General features: G+C 50.8%; 1 protein-coding gene across 1 annotated transcript in view; it reads left to right on the forward strand.

Moving 5' to 3' along the window:
- Nucleotides 1-10,831: 10,831 nt before the first annotated feature.
- Htra1 (HtrA serine peptidase 1) overlaps nt 10,832-14,232 on the forward strand; it is a 44,943-nt gene continuing 41,542 nt past the window's right edge. Inside the window, exon 1 of the mRNA XM_021653205.2 lies at nt 10,832-11,454. Within this exon, the coding sequence (XP_021508880.1) occupies nt 10,866-11,454 (589 nt within the window). The 5' untranslated portion in view covers nt 10,832-10,865. The remainder of the gene's footprint in view (nt 11,455-14,232) is intronic.

The raw sequence follows: 14,232 nt of genomic DNA on the forward strand, positions 1-14,232 counted from the left end.
GTCCTGCATCTTGCTTAATGGCTCACCCTAGGGACGAGGCTTCCTTTCAAGCGTCAAACCAGGAAAGTTCAGCCATTAGGGAGGGGTTCCTGAGTGACCTAGTATCTGGGTTGGGTCTTCCTGAAATGTAGGGTGTAAAGTGTTCTCCCTCTTTCTTTGCAAGCCGTAGGTCTTCCTGAAAGGAAGGGGGTGTGACCTCCAGGGTCCTGGTTTCTCAAGCTGGTGGCTATTCTTTTTAAAGGAGAGTGAATTTCCTAACTGGTGCCAGGTGCAGGAACATCCAGACATGGTGGCCAGGCAGGGGGGAAAACAAGTGCTACAAGACAAAGTGCCAGGCTCTCTGGGAGGATGGAGAAGGCAGGGAGGCAGCTGGCCGAGTGGAAAAGTACCTCAGCCATGATTCACTGGGGACAATGCTGTGCTGGTGCCATGCCATCCCCCATCTGGCATGCGGACGGCTTACGGCTGAGAGTCACACCAAAAAATGCAATTCAGTTTGAGAAAAGAAACGAAATGAAAGTCAAGATGAAAGTGTGTTAAACCCGGTGTGTGGGGCCACAGACATCTGTTCACACAGCAAACGCAGTCCAGAGCCTGTTTGCTGGATGACCAGCAGTGTGGACACAATGGGCAGGTCAGAGTTCCTGGTGGGGGAGGACAATGTAATCACCGTTTGGGCACGGACTAGCTCAGTAAAGAGGAATGATAAGCTAAAACACCAAGTGGCCTGAGTTTTAGACTTCTCTAAGGTCACTGCCCTGGTTGTAGTAAGAAAGGCTTCCTGGGTAAGAGTGGCTGCTCTGCAAGCATGAGGAACTGAGTTCAAATCCATAGCACCCATATTAAAAACAAAACAAAAAAAACAAAGCTGGGCGTGACTGGGTGTCCCTATATCCTCAGCAATAAGGAACAGAGATGGGTAGTTTCTGAGAACTTGCTGGCCAGCCAGACTAGCCTAAATGAGGACTTCCATTTCACTTAGAGATCCACTGCCTCAAGGCAACAGTGTGGGTGGCACTGAAGGAGGGTACTTGTCTGACTGATCTGCCTTCCACACGCACAGATACCCTCATGGGCATGTGTACTCAGACATAAACGAGTACACACACACATACAGGATGAGTGGATGAAATATTATGCGTGTGTTACCCGCGTGGTGGCCGCACATAGACCAGCCTGTCTGTGGCTCTCGGCACTGCTGCTTAGAGTTGGCGAGTCTTCAGATCAGATGCTCGGCCCCGCCCCAGTGGTTTCCGACAGCTTCGGTGACATGTACTTTAAACAGCATGGAGTTTGCCCGTGGAAGTTATACCGTTGGTGTGTTTAGTATTTTCAGGCATGTACAACCATCACAATGACTTTTTTTTTAAGTTTTTGAGGCAGGGTCTTGTATGCCCCTAACTGGCTCCAAGCTTGACCTGTATTGGAGAATGACCTTGCACTCTTGAAGCTCCTGGGTGCATCTCCCAACAATACTGCGATTATAGCCCGCCATGCTTGGCAACCATCATAGTTGTTTGTTTTTTTTTTTGTTTTGTTTTTTGTTTTTTTTTGTTTTTTTAAGATTTATTTATTTATCATGTATAAAGTGTTCTGCCTCCATGTACACCTGCCCGACAGAAGAGAGACCCAATCTGCTTATAGATGCTTGGGAGCCACCATCTGGTTGCTGGGAATTGAACTCATGACCTTTAGAAGAGCAGCCAGTGCTCTTAACATCTGAGCTGTCTCTCCAGCCCACCATCATAGTTTTAAAACTTTTCCTTCCTTTCTTTTTCTTTCAAGATGCTCTCACTATTGAAATCTGGCTGTCCTGGAACTCACAGAGATCCACCTGCCTCTGCCTCCCAAGTGCTGGCATTAAAGGCGTGCGCCAGCACCTCCCGTCTCTTTTTCTCTTTAAAAGTTAAGTAGTTTGAAATAGTCTCAGGCATAAACAGAAGTCTCAAGGACATGACCCCAACCCAAACTCTTCCAACTCCCTTCTTCGCTACACTTGTGTCTTGTCTGAGTGTCTGAAGTGTCTCTCTGAAACAGTTGAACCAAAATGAGCTGCTGATTGTGGCGGACTATGCCTGTAGTCTCAACTCGGGAGGCAAAGTCCGGAGGACCAATTAAAATTTGAGACTGATTTACATGAGTTGTGGGCTAACCGTGGCTACAGTCTCACCATTCTGTCTCAGACAGACAGACAGACAGACAAGCAAATGCCCCAAATTAAAACAAGTTATAGACATGCAGGCCCTCTACATCTAAATACTTCAGCACGGTTTCACAAAGCAGGGGCATCAACATAATCAGATATATCCTATACAGTTATAAAGCTCTCATATTGAAACCCACAGTCTACACAATTAACATATGCTAATAATGTCTAAAAATACAACCCCAAATTTCTCTTACGATTAAAATGAGAAAATCAATCTTGATTAGGTACTGTAATCTACCAAACTTAGTCAAGCTTGTCAAAATCCTGTGTATTAACTCTGGCATCAAGGATCTCTATTGTCGCCGGGGACTGACAAGGGCTATGAATGCTGGAGAAGAGGATGCCCACGCCAAGATAACCCAGCAATCCAAGGTGGAATTATCAGGGTGCCCTTACCTCTCTGTCTGATGTAGGGAAAGACAGACCTGTTTGATCTCAAACTCGGGACAAATGGCTAACCTAGGTACTTATTTAACATATCAAAGTGGACCTGGCCACCAGGTTCCCCCAGACCCCTCAGTCCCTACCTATTACTGGGTATGGCTAGCAAACCCTGCCCACTACCCTAAACTTCTCCAGCCCAGGGGCTGAGTTGTCCTTCCCTCAGCTTCCCTTCCATATGTAATCCAGCCATTTGGTTACCCAGTACCATCCTGGTCTCCTGTCTCTCCCATCCCTTTTCCCCCACTTCCCCTTTCACATGGCTCAGCTCAGGGTCATGTTCACTCTGGACTGTCCCAGATGTCCCTGCTTCAGGCTCTGCTCTCCCTTTTATCTATAATAAACTTTTTTTTTCTCCGCCATATTCTTCCTTCCCGCTGACCCCCCCCCCCCCCAGTATCGCCTCAGGCTGAGTGAGATGGTAAGCTGACGTGGCAAGAGGACAGTGCCCTTATCTCTGCCTCATGCTTTTGTACCCTGGCACATGGCATCCTTCCCTTCTAGGACCAAGTGGGCTGTGAGAAAGTGAGAGGTAGATCAAGGAATCTGTTGTGGAGCAGCTAGATGTGTACCCTCCATTTCTGCCCTGGAATGTGCTCTTTACTGAGCAGGAGGACAGTACCTGGTGGCAGGCAGGGGGCAACTGTGCCTCTGCTGTCGTCTTACCCCAGATGCTGAAGCCTGCACCTCACCTTCTACATTAGTGACTTGTGCAGTTGGGGCCTGGAAAAGCCACTTAAGGGAGGAAGGATTTATTTTGGCCCCTGGTTTGAGAAGATGTACTCCATCACATGGAGGAGGCTGAGCTAGTGGCTCTGTGGTTGTGAGACTGTGTGCCTGGGGAGCCTCACCTCCTCAGATGTGGATGGAACAGGAACAGGGGCTGGTTTTTTGAAGGTTGTGGAAACATCATTGGAGGAAGCTGGCCCCATGCTGCCACTGCCAGGATGAATTCTAGCCCTCTGGAGCCAGAAGCCAAGATAGCCCCTTTCTCCCTTAAGGTGCTTTGAGCAGAGCATTTTTCTCGTAGCAGTAAAAGTGAAACCAAGACAGGGATAAAGTGAAATGCTGTCATCTGGACACGACGGCCATTGCACTGGCAAACACATTACCTGCTGGAGACTAACCTAACAACCTCTGGCATGGAGGTATAGGGCATGGGGGGAGTCATTATTCTTCAGGGTGTGGCCACTGATGGGTTGTCCATGCTCCTTAGGATAGACCGCCCCCTGCTCACGCATGTGGGCAGTATTAACTGGGACTCAGTGGGTTATTTAAAAGAAAGAGAGCCCAGAGAGTGGTGGCTCATGCCTTTAGTCCCAGTACTCAGGAGGCAAAAGCAGGTGGATCTCTGAGTTTGAGGCTAACCTGGTCTACAGAGTGAGCCCTGTAATAGCTAGGTCTACTCAGAGAAACCCCGTCTCCACCACTCCCATCTCACACCCCACCACTGAGCCACTGCTCATGGCAGGTCTTGTCACCTCTGTTGAGCTTGTTTGGAAATGACCTCGTAGACACTCCCAGAAGTGTGTCTTCTAGTTGAGGTGTCGTGTGGAAAATCAAGACGCCTCAATGTCATGGCGTATAATCGCCCATAGTCATTTGACTGGGCTACAAATCAAGTGAGATCATTTACATTAGAGAAGAGGCTTTTCTCTTGTTTCAACAAAAACCAAAAAGCTATAGAGTCCTTCAAAGTTGGTAAAAATTGGATTTGACCAGGAAAGACCTAAAAATCTTGACTTCAGACATGGAAGAAGTGACCCAGAAGAACAAGACAGGTGATGTAAATGCTGATCCCCACACATAAGAACAACTCAAGAGACTAGCTGGGACATAAATGTCTCTGCAGTAGCCAATAAACTTGTTTACTGCCTGATCTCCATGACTTGTTATTACCATCCATGCTCTCATATGGCATGGGTGGAGATTTATGTTACTGTCCGGTTATCCAGTCCAGACAGACTTACGGAGTTAACAGATGTCTTTCGCCTGTGCAAGCACAGAGCAGAGAATCGGCATTAGCTGATCTTTGTGTGCCGCACATTCCATACCTGCCTCTGCAGAAATGTACCTACACTGTTACCCTTAAAAGTTTGTGTGTTTTCAGAGCAGGAGGACTGAGGAGGTGAAGGAGATGCCACCACCTGACAGGAAAACAAGATCTCCTGGAGGGACATTGATGACCTAATGGCAGCTGCCCAGGCCATTTGCCCTCCACAGGCTTCCCTTTCCTCGATGCTTATGGCTGTTTTGTTATTCTTTACTCTAACTCTGCTACCACCTCGCCTCTTCCTCACCATCCCAATATCCACCGCTGGAGATTCTTTGCCAGGGAGACCTACAACGGACATAGCAAAAGTCATTCCCGGGGCTGACTACTTGAAGGTTGCTGGACCAAAGTTGATATTCCTCTACACCCTGACTCCATCTCTAGTAGCCCTAGCCCTTTCCTCTACCTTTCTTGGCTGCAACACAGGTAACTGCCTCCAGGAAGCCTCAGTATATGGAGGTTGCAAATATTGGAGATGCTGAATTGAATCCACCAGTCACGGCGGCACTATGCTTTCCAGCCTTTATACTCATTCCCATCGGCAGTCCCTGGGAGGAATGATGGCAAATGGGAGTTGTGGGTAAGCTCTACTCTAATGGCTATGCCATATCCCCCTGTAGCTGATTACACATCTCTCACCACCTCGTCCGTGCCTCAAAGCTGGTCTTTACCCACGTTAACATTATTCAGCAGAAGGCTCAAACTCAAAAGGAGGCCCAAGCCACCCTTTCCTGGCTGTGGTACACCCCTTACACAGCGGACCTCCTTCCCTTAACCTCCCACCCTAACTCCTCTCAGTGCTGTTTCTGCGCTTCCCTCTTCCGGTCACTGGTGGCAGCGGTATCGTTAACATCTGGCTTCTTGAACTCTGTAGACCCTTACCCACAAGAAAGTTACACACCGTTGCTCTTTCCAACCTCTCCTTCCCCTCTCATGGTGCCCTTTTCAAGGTCCCACCCTACGCGATCCAGCAACATCACCTTCACCAACCCTCCCGCTCTCCTCCCGTGCAGCAACATTACCGGTTCCTGTGTTAACCCCCTCCAAGGTTTCTGCACCCCCATAATGACTGTTACCCAGGTTTATCTCTATGAGCCTGAAGAAGTCACTTTCCAGTTGGGAGGGGACCGAACGAAAAGGGAAGTCTTCATTCCTCGGTGTATCTGACTGGGTCTCGCCGCCTCGCTGGAAATGGTGTGAGCTGCTGGAGCTGCTGGAGCTGCTGGAGCAGCCCTCATCCAAATATGCCATCTGGCTGCTGAGTTCGAGGACAGCTCAAGCAGGCCGTGGCCTCTACCTCCGACAGCCACAAGTTCCCCCAGCAACAGATAACCTCCACCTGCCGCCGGCTGAGCAGGGAGGGGCTTGTGTTGTACCAAGGGAGGAGTGCTGTTTCTGTGTTAATGAGTCCGGGATAGCAGAACAGAACATGCAGGTACTTCAGGGTCTCCTGCCCCAGGCACCTCCACACCTCGGTACTCAAACCCTCCTTGGCCTCATAGTGGCCATTTGGACATTTCTTCTACGGCCCCGTTTCATCCGAGTTCTAAAACGGCAAGTCGGCAACATGGCCAAAGTCACTTCCAACCTGGTTGTTCTTGATTTCCTTCCCCTCTCTGGATCATCCAGTTGTGGTTGCTGGGATCAGGCGGTCGGATGGGGAATGGAGAGGAAAGGACAGGGTGGTATTCCACCCCCACCTCGGCCCTTCCCCCTCACTCCTATCCCTCATCCCACCACTGTATCTGCTCATGATAGGCCTCTCGCCGCTACTGAGCTGGTTTGGAAATGGCCTCATGGACCCTCCCAGAAGTTTGTCCTCTAGGTGATCTGTCAAGTGGAAAATCAAGATTAACCATCAGTGTCACGGAGTTCTATTGCCCATAGTCGCTATGGATACCAGACCTAATCTCCAAGCTAACTATGCGCTGGCACCCATTTTCTCCATCTCTTCTCTCTCCCAACTGCCAGCAGCTACCATCGCACTGTTTCGTGAGACAGACTTGTGTTTTGCACACGAGTGAGGACAGGTGCTATGGCTCATTTCACTTAGTCAACTGATTCATACCCTGATCTCTCCAGCCCCTATCAGACACCTTCCCAACACCCTGCAGGTGGTTTCTTGTGCTCCCTCTCTGCAGTGCGACAGGCACTGGCTTCTGGTGCCCACTCATGGGGCAGCTTTCATTTCAGGTAATTTAAACTTTGATGAAAATAAAAGCCAAGTTTTCGTTTGCCTGGACCATTCTTCAGCTACTTACTTGTCACACATGGGGCCACAAACACCGACCACATTTCCATTATTTCAGGGAATGTCATGCTTTGAGCTCCTGGGGGCTGAGCTCAGTCACTCAACGCTACACACAGAATTTTGTGGAGTGGCATGTGCTGTAGAAATTTCTCTCACAGTGACCCAAACTGAACAGATACTGGACTGCCATGGGGAAGATGGCCAGAGTGAGTCCTGTGGCTTCTGATGCTGGAGCGAGGGGAATGAGGGGTTGTACCCAGTGCTCAGGAGAATGAAAGCCTAAAGCAGCTCAGAAGTGATCTCATCTGGTGGAGGCTTCTGTTACTATGGGGGAATACGTGTGTCAAAGGGGTTGCCTGCTGCCCTGGGATCAGTGAGCAGCCCCACTCAGGGGCAGTTTGGTTAGAGCCAGAAGGACATTGGAAAGCAAATGGAAAAGCCTGGCTTTCATCTTGCTGGCACTGACAGAGGAATGTAATGCTCAGGCTACAGGAAGAGTCAAATCACCAGTATAACTCCTTCGGTCTGGAGCCTTGTGGTGTCTCAGCACCCCCACCCCCCCAGTCTCCCACCGGATCTTTCTCCCACTGCACAGTAGCTGCCAGCGTCAACTCTGAGGCCTCTTTTGCTGAGTAAGGCTTTGGCAGCTATGGTGCCAAATAACGAATGATGATTCATCATTCATGAATAGATGAACTGTTCAGAATTGAAATGTGAGAAATTGGGGGCGAGAAAGAACGGCTGGGAACTCTGTTTGGCACCAGAACATCCCCCTTTAGAAAATCACAAACAAGCAAACAAACAAAAACAAAAAACAAACAAACAAACTTCTCTAGGAAATGGTACCAAGATGTGATTGGTGAGAAATGAGTTTTCATGATATACCAAAAAGTGCATTAAATTCTTTTTTCTAAAAGCAACAGTCTCTCTAAGTGGCTGATGATTCAGAAACCTCTAGAAGGAAAGCAACGAGGTTTTCTGATGAAAAGCGTAGAGCATTAGCTGTGGGTAAGAAGGATGGAGGGAAGTCCACATGGGGCCCTGGTACCAAGCTCGACCTCCTTTATTGTCTCCTTCCCTGGGTGCACACCAACTTGTGGCAAGAATGGACATGCGCAGGTGTGTAAGTGGGTGTGTGTGCATTCTCTCTCACCACCCTGCCCTGTGGACAAACTGGGGCTCCCATGATCCTTTACTGAGACTTTTTGGGAAGGATTTATTGGGACCTTCTGTGCTTTGGATATGATTTGAGTGCAAGCTAGAAGTTTGATCCGGTGTGATAAAGAGGGAGGCCTAAGGCAGGTCACTCGGGGAGTTGCTGCCATTTTCCTGGTGAACTTCCCCAGGTCTCCAGTGTGCTCAGAGCCCCAGAAATAAGAACCGGAAATGTGATCCAAACCGTCAGATGCAAAAACTGAACTCGCTCTTAAAGGGTGTTAAGAGACAGTTTATTTTGGTGCCAAATCTGAGTGGCCACAGCCTGAAAACAATACATTCCAAAGGGCTTTTATCTGACATAGAGGTGGGCAAGGAATGGTTATTTAGATGGCTAAAGATAGCCCAAGATAAACTTTAATTAGGCTCTGGACCTGCAAGATTCTAACCCCTCCATATTAGTTAAGATCTAATCAATCAGCCTTTCCAGATACAACTTCTTTGCGGAATTATCTTTTGTGGGACCCAAGTCCCTGAAGCAGTTTCTCAGGTCACATAAATCCATGTGGAGGGCAGGAAGGACACTCCTACCAGAAGAGCTGAGCAAAGGCAGACTTCAAGTAGAAAGGTTGTTATGCAATAGTAACGTGGAGAGGAGGTTCCACGGTGGACCATGCCAAGGTGCACCCTGGAGAAAGTATGCCATGTAAAGGACCTGGTGTAAAAGGGGTTTTCTGGGGGAAGGAGAGAGGAGTGAAGACCTTCTGGATAGAGAGAAGTCCCCTCTTTCACGGTCTGTAGTCATACCGAAATCAAGATCTAGCGAGCTTTTGCCCCTTCTGCTCCACGGAAGGCTTTCATCTTACCTGAGCTCACCTTAAAGAGTGTTCATGCTTTTCATCCAAAATCATTTCTCGAGCTTCTACGGTGACGCAAAGGTGTGTGTCTGTTGCCTTCTCTGGGGTGTGGCCTTCAGTACAGATGACGAACAATGGTGCTGTGAACCTGTCCACAACTTCTCTATTTTTGTAAACTTAGAAAGATTCTTGTAGGCTTCGGAGAACCCACTCGAATCCATCTCTCATGGGTCAAATGGACTCCGGATAAGGAGCCCTGTCAACCCACAGCCTAACTCTCCCACTTATTGCCTATTCCAAAAGGGTGGGTAATCAGTCCAGAAGACTGGGTGTATGTAATACACTTACACAGGGAGAAACATTTTAAAGTCTACACTTAAAAGACAACCAAAGGAAATGTAAAATCTTGAACTTGTGGCTATGACAGTGGATCATACAGTGGAAGGCTTTACCAGAGTTTAACTAACTTATCAGAACTCCACTGATTGTTAAAGCTCTGAACTTTGAAATCTTAATACAACAGTAATACAGCGATGGGGGGGAGGAACTGAAGCATTTTTCATCCTTTTTATTTACCTTAAATCACTTTCTTATCACCATTTAAGCTTTTACATATTCCTTCATAACTTGCATTTACCAACTTTAAAACACCTTCTCAGGCCCTAAAACACTTTTCTTAGATTCCCTAGACACTTTCTTAGATCCTCACAAGTTAAGCTTCAGTATCCTCAGGCCTGGCGTAAACTTTACACTTTTATCTTTTCCTATCCAATTATTTACCATGAGACAGGTGGGGTGGCTGGTTACTGGGTGCAGCCACTGTAAAGTGAGTTCATTTAAATAAAGGAATAGTAAAAAGTTACATTAAAAACCCGTTTATCTTTTAACACAAAGCCTGTGAGCTCACATCAGGGGCGTGTTTTGAGGGGAATTGTATTTGGGAATATATATACATATATATATGCGTATATATATACATGTAAGAGACATGTAATATATATATTATACATACATATATATGTAAGGGGCGCACGGGGGCAACGCAGGTGGCACCAGCACAAACAGTTTAATTCTCCGGTCCTCCGACACAAGATTTCTGAGTTCACTGTGGGCCAGCGAGTGCGCCAGGCACAGAGACCCACCTCCAGGGTCACAGTTGCTCATCCAGATGATTCATAGGCTGGCTCATCTTGGTCCCCAAAGTCACAAAAATCCTCCTCACGGAAGAGTTCAAAGGCTTATATTTGGTTTTGGGACCCGGCTGATTTGCCGGAGTGCTGGGACTGTAGGCGGGTACTGGGGGCTTCAGTGTGGTAACCACACATTCCGGGACAACTCTGGGCGGAAACGTACAAAAAGCCCGGAGGCTGCTGCACGCTCCGTGCGCCCTCCGGGTACCAACTCCAGATACCTCCCGCGTGCAAGCGCACGCACTGCACCGAAAAGAACTTCTAAAAAGAAGCGTCAGGGAGGTTTATGCCGTCAGTTGCCTTGACTTTTTGCTTTTCTCACTTGAAACTAGGTCTGGGCACTGGGTTTCTGCCAGCCCTGCTGACTGCGTCAGGTTCACAGCCACAGCGCCCCCACCCCCACTCCATGCTGGGAACTGGTCCATTCCAGCTGTGGCTGGGGTCGCGCTGACCTTTGTCGGCGCGGGACGACCAGCGGGACCTTTCCCAGGCGCTCGCGCGGCGCTGGGCAGGTTTCTCTCTGCCCGGTGTCACTTCGGTTTTAAGGCCGTCAATCCCTGCGGCGAAAGAAGCCTAGATTGGGAAACTGAGCCAGCCGGGGGGCGGAGCCTCGCGCCGCCCCGCCTCGTCCCCGCCGGCAGTCCCCGGTCGCCCCCCTTCCCGGGAGCGGTGCCCGTCCCCCTGACGCCTCGTCACTGCCGTTAGGCCAATGGGCTCGGCCGCACGGCCTTGCGCACTCGCACCCGCTGTCCCCAAGACCCCGGCACACGGTCCCCAGCGCGGGTTTTCGGCTCTGGTCCAGCCCGAAGCCGTCGGAGTCGCCATGCAGTCCCCGCGCCCCGCGCTCCGCTCCTGGCTGCTGCTGCTGCTGCTGGCGGCGTCTTCCTCGGCGCTGCCGTCCCGGAGCGGCCGCTCGGCGCCGGCAGCCACCGTCTGCCCGGAGCGCTGCGATCCCACCCGCTGCGCCCCGCCGCCCACGGACTGCGAGGGCGGCCGAGTCCGCGACGCGTGCGGCTGCTGCGAGGTGTGCGGCGCGCCCGAGGGTGCAGCGTGCGGCCTGCAGGAGGGACCCTGCGGCGAGGGGCTGCAATGCGTGGTGCCCTTCGGGGTGCCGGCCTCGGCCACGGTACGACGGCGCGCGCAGGCCGGCCTGTGCGTGTGTGCCAGCAGCGAGCCGGTGTGCGGCAGCGACGCCAAGACCTACACCAACCTGTGCCAGCTGCGCGCCGCCAGCCGCCGCTCCGAGAAGCTCCGCCAGCCGCCGGTCATCGTCCTGCAGCGCGGCGCCTGCGGCCAAGGTACCCGCCCCGCCCTGCGCCGCGCCGCGCTCCTGGGTGGCTCCCCGCTCTCGCCGGCCCAACCCGACCGGTCGGGACCGTCGGGAGGGTCGGCAAAGCACTGCGGGTTGTTCCAGGCATCCCGTCAGTCCGGGAGTGAGCCCGGGCCGGGGTGGCTGTGTTCATGGGCTCCCTCGGGCGTATTTCTGCGCCCAAGCACCGAGTCGAGTCGTTTCGCGCAACTCCAAGCAGGTGCTTTGCGCGCTGTGGTCCGGCACCCCCTGGCTGGCATCCGCGCTGGGGGAAAGCCGCTTAGCACGAGAATCTTGGCACGTTGACGCTCTTGGCTTCGGGACCACAAGAACTCCTGTCCGTCGCCTTCTCTTCCTTCTCATTCTCTGCTGCTCCTTTTCTTCTCGGAATTATTCAGGCAGTATTTTTCTCGTAGATCCTCTTCGGGAGGGAAAACTTTCACTTTGGGGAGATGGGAAGAGGGAACAGCTCTGCTCAACTCAGCCGGCACTTTTCTCACCTGGCGTCCTAGGCAAAAAGTGGTTTAGTAACCCTGACCCTCTTGCTTACAATGTCTTGCGTCAACTTTACAAAAATGCCCCACGGCTCGTCCTTGGGTCCTTTTGAATGATCCCAACCAGGTACTGGAGCGCAAAATTTGCCGAGGTAGAGGAGAGGCCCGCCAAGGATGAGGAAAAATGTACCCCCTACCCTCTGGCAGGGACGTGGTGATGGTGACAGGGTGAAGGAGGTGAGAGAAATACCCAGCTCCCTGCAGGACCTTCCAGAGAAACGCTTCAGTTAAATGCAGATACCCTGTGGAAAAACAGTAAATTCAGACTGGCCAGCGGTCTGGGGAGCAGCCAGCTGGGCTCCGCAGCGCCCTGGGCTTCAGCTACAGGGCTCCTGCCCAAACCTAGCACCTCCCCCTGGGCATGTGGTGGGGAGGATGGGAAAGCACAGGATAGAGGGATGGATCCAGGTTTTTCTTTATAGAAATATGGTTCCGTGTGACTGCTGTGGATTTGGCAAAATTTTACTCACGTGGACAGGAAAGTATTAGAGTGGTGTAGGGGGAGGTGGGCAGATGTTTATATTCTTAATACCACAGCACAGGGCTGAACTTGAGCCCCAGGAAACTCGGCCTCGTTAGAGACAGGAAAGCTTTTTCCAGAGATGACTGATCCAGACGGCTTCCTCGTGGGCATGGTGAGGAGGCATACCCGCTAAGCCCAGGCCCACGTGGCAGGTGAGTTACCCTGTGACTCTGTTTGGCCTGGTAGCCTCTGGGGAAGAAAGCTTCAGGCCCCGTTACCGTCTTACCCAGAGTGGAACTGAGGTTGAATGACTTATCCAAAGTCGCTCAGCAGGAACTCGGGCAGCTTCATTCACACCAGGCCAGAGCTTGATCCCCCAGGTCTGTGGGAGATGGGCTTCCCCGGGGCTGGCACCACCATCTCACCCTGGGGAGAAGAGGAGAACAAAGCAGCTGCCGAGTGGACACTTTGAGGTGGAGAATAGGTTGGTGTTGCAGGAGACAATCCGAGATGGGCAGAAGAAGAAACCCAGAGTCCCTTGGGGAAGAAAGGTCTGTTAGACGCTCTGATGTCCTTGAATAGTTAGTTCTCAAATAGGCGCCGCCCAGAGGAGGGCTGGTGTAGGGCAAACCTAGGAGAGGAGCTCTGGCTACTTTTGCAAGAATCTGAGTGTGCAGAGGTGACATTAAAAAAGGGGGGGAGGGGGAGGGCACATTTTGATGAAAAACAAGGTGGCTGTTACAGTCTCGGCGCATGGGGCCCTGGGTTATTTACTGACACCATGTGAAATGCCTAATTTATAACAAGTGAAGCTGAGTCAGTTAAGGCCCGGAGGTAGCAGAGGCTAAATACTTGGCTTGTTGAATTGTCCTGGGGAGACAGGTCCCACTTTGTGCATCAGTCCCCCACCCTGGTGGCCCTCAGTGGACACAGCCACAGAAGAATGAGATTGGTGGCTCTGGAAGGGAGTGTAGATATTTGTTACTCCGTGTAGTGTCTGACATAGCATGTCTGTGTGCCTGGTACTTAGACACTGCTGGTCATGTGGCTGGATGGATAGAAAGATAGGAGATACCTGGAGTACACAGCTGACCCTTAGCCTTGCTTTGCGCTTACTCTTCATCTGAGGCTGTGTTCTAAGGTATCTCCAGGACCGGACCCTGGGAATCAGCTGCCTTCATTCATTCCCATCCTGGCTCTAGCATTCAGCAGCTGGTGCCCAGGGCAGTTAGCTCACTTGATGCCACAGTTGAATAAGGAGAATCGGTTCTGAGGCAGGACCTTGGCAGAAAGCTCAGGAGACAGGTGGGAATTTGGTGGGAGATATCTCAGGCATTGCTTTGGTAGTCACAGTGGCCCTTTGGTTGGAGAAAAATGCCATCACTCCGGATAAAACTCTTGTCTGTCAGTCAGTTAATGAAAACACCAGAGAGCGTATCTTGTTTGGAAGCAGAGACAAATCATCAGTGCTGCAGGGTACACAGGCATGCCAGAGGGCAAGAATGTTATTACTGACCAGGAGAGTATACAAAAAGAAAGTGAAAATATTTGAGTGTGGTGGTTCTCACCTGTCTATTCAGCAAGAGCTCCAAGGATTCAGTTTGGGCAACAGATGAAGACAACTTTTTAAAAAGAGTTGCAGTCATATAAGGTAACAACAAAAAGGTGCCATATAATTCACACTTCTGCTCCAGGCATCCATTTACCAAGACTTTGCGCCTCCTAACAGTGCCTGTGCTATACTTGTGGT

Source organism: Meriones unguiculatus, chromosome 1, assembly GCF_030254825.1.
Source record: "Meriones unguiculatus strain TT.TT164.6M chromosome 1, Bangor_MerUng_6.1, whole genome shotgun sequence".
Lineage (NCBI taxonomy): Eukaryota > Metazoa > Chordata > Mammalia > Rodentia > Muridae > Meriones > Meriones unguiculatus.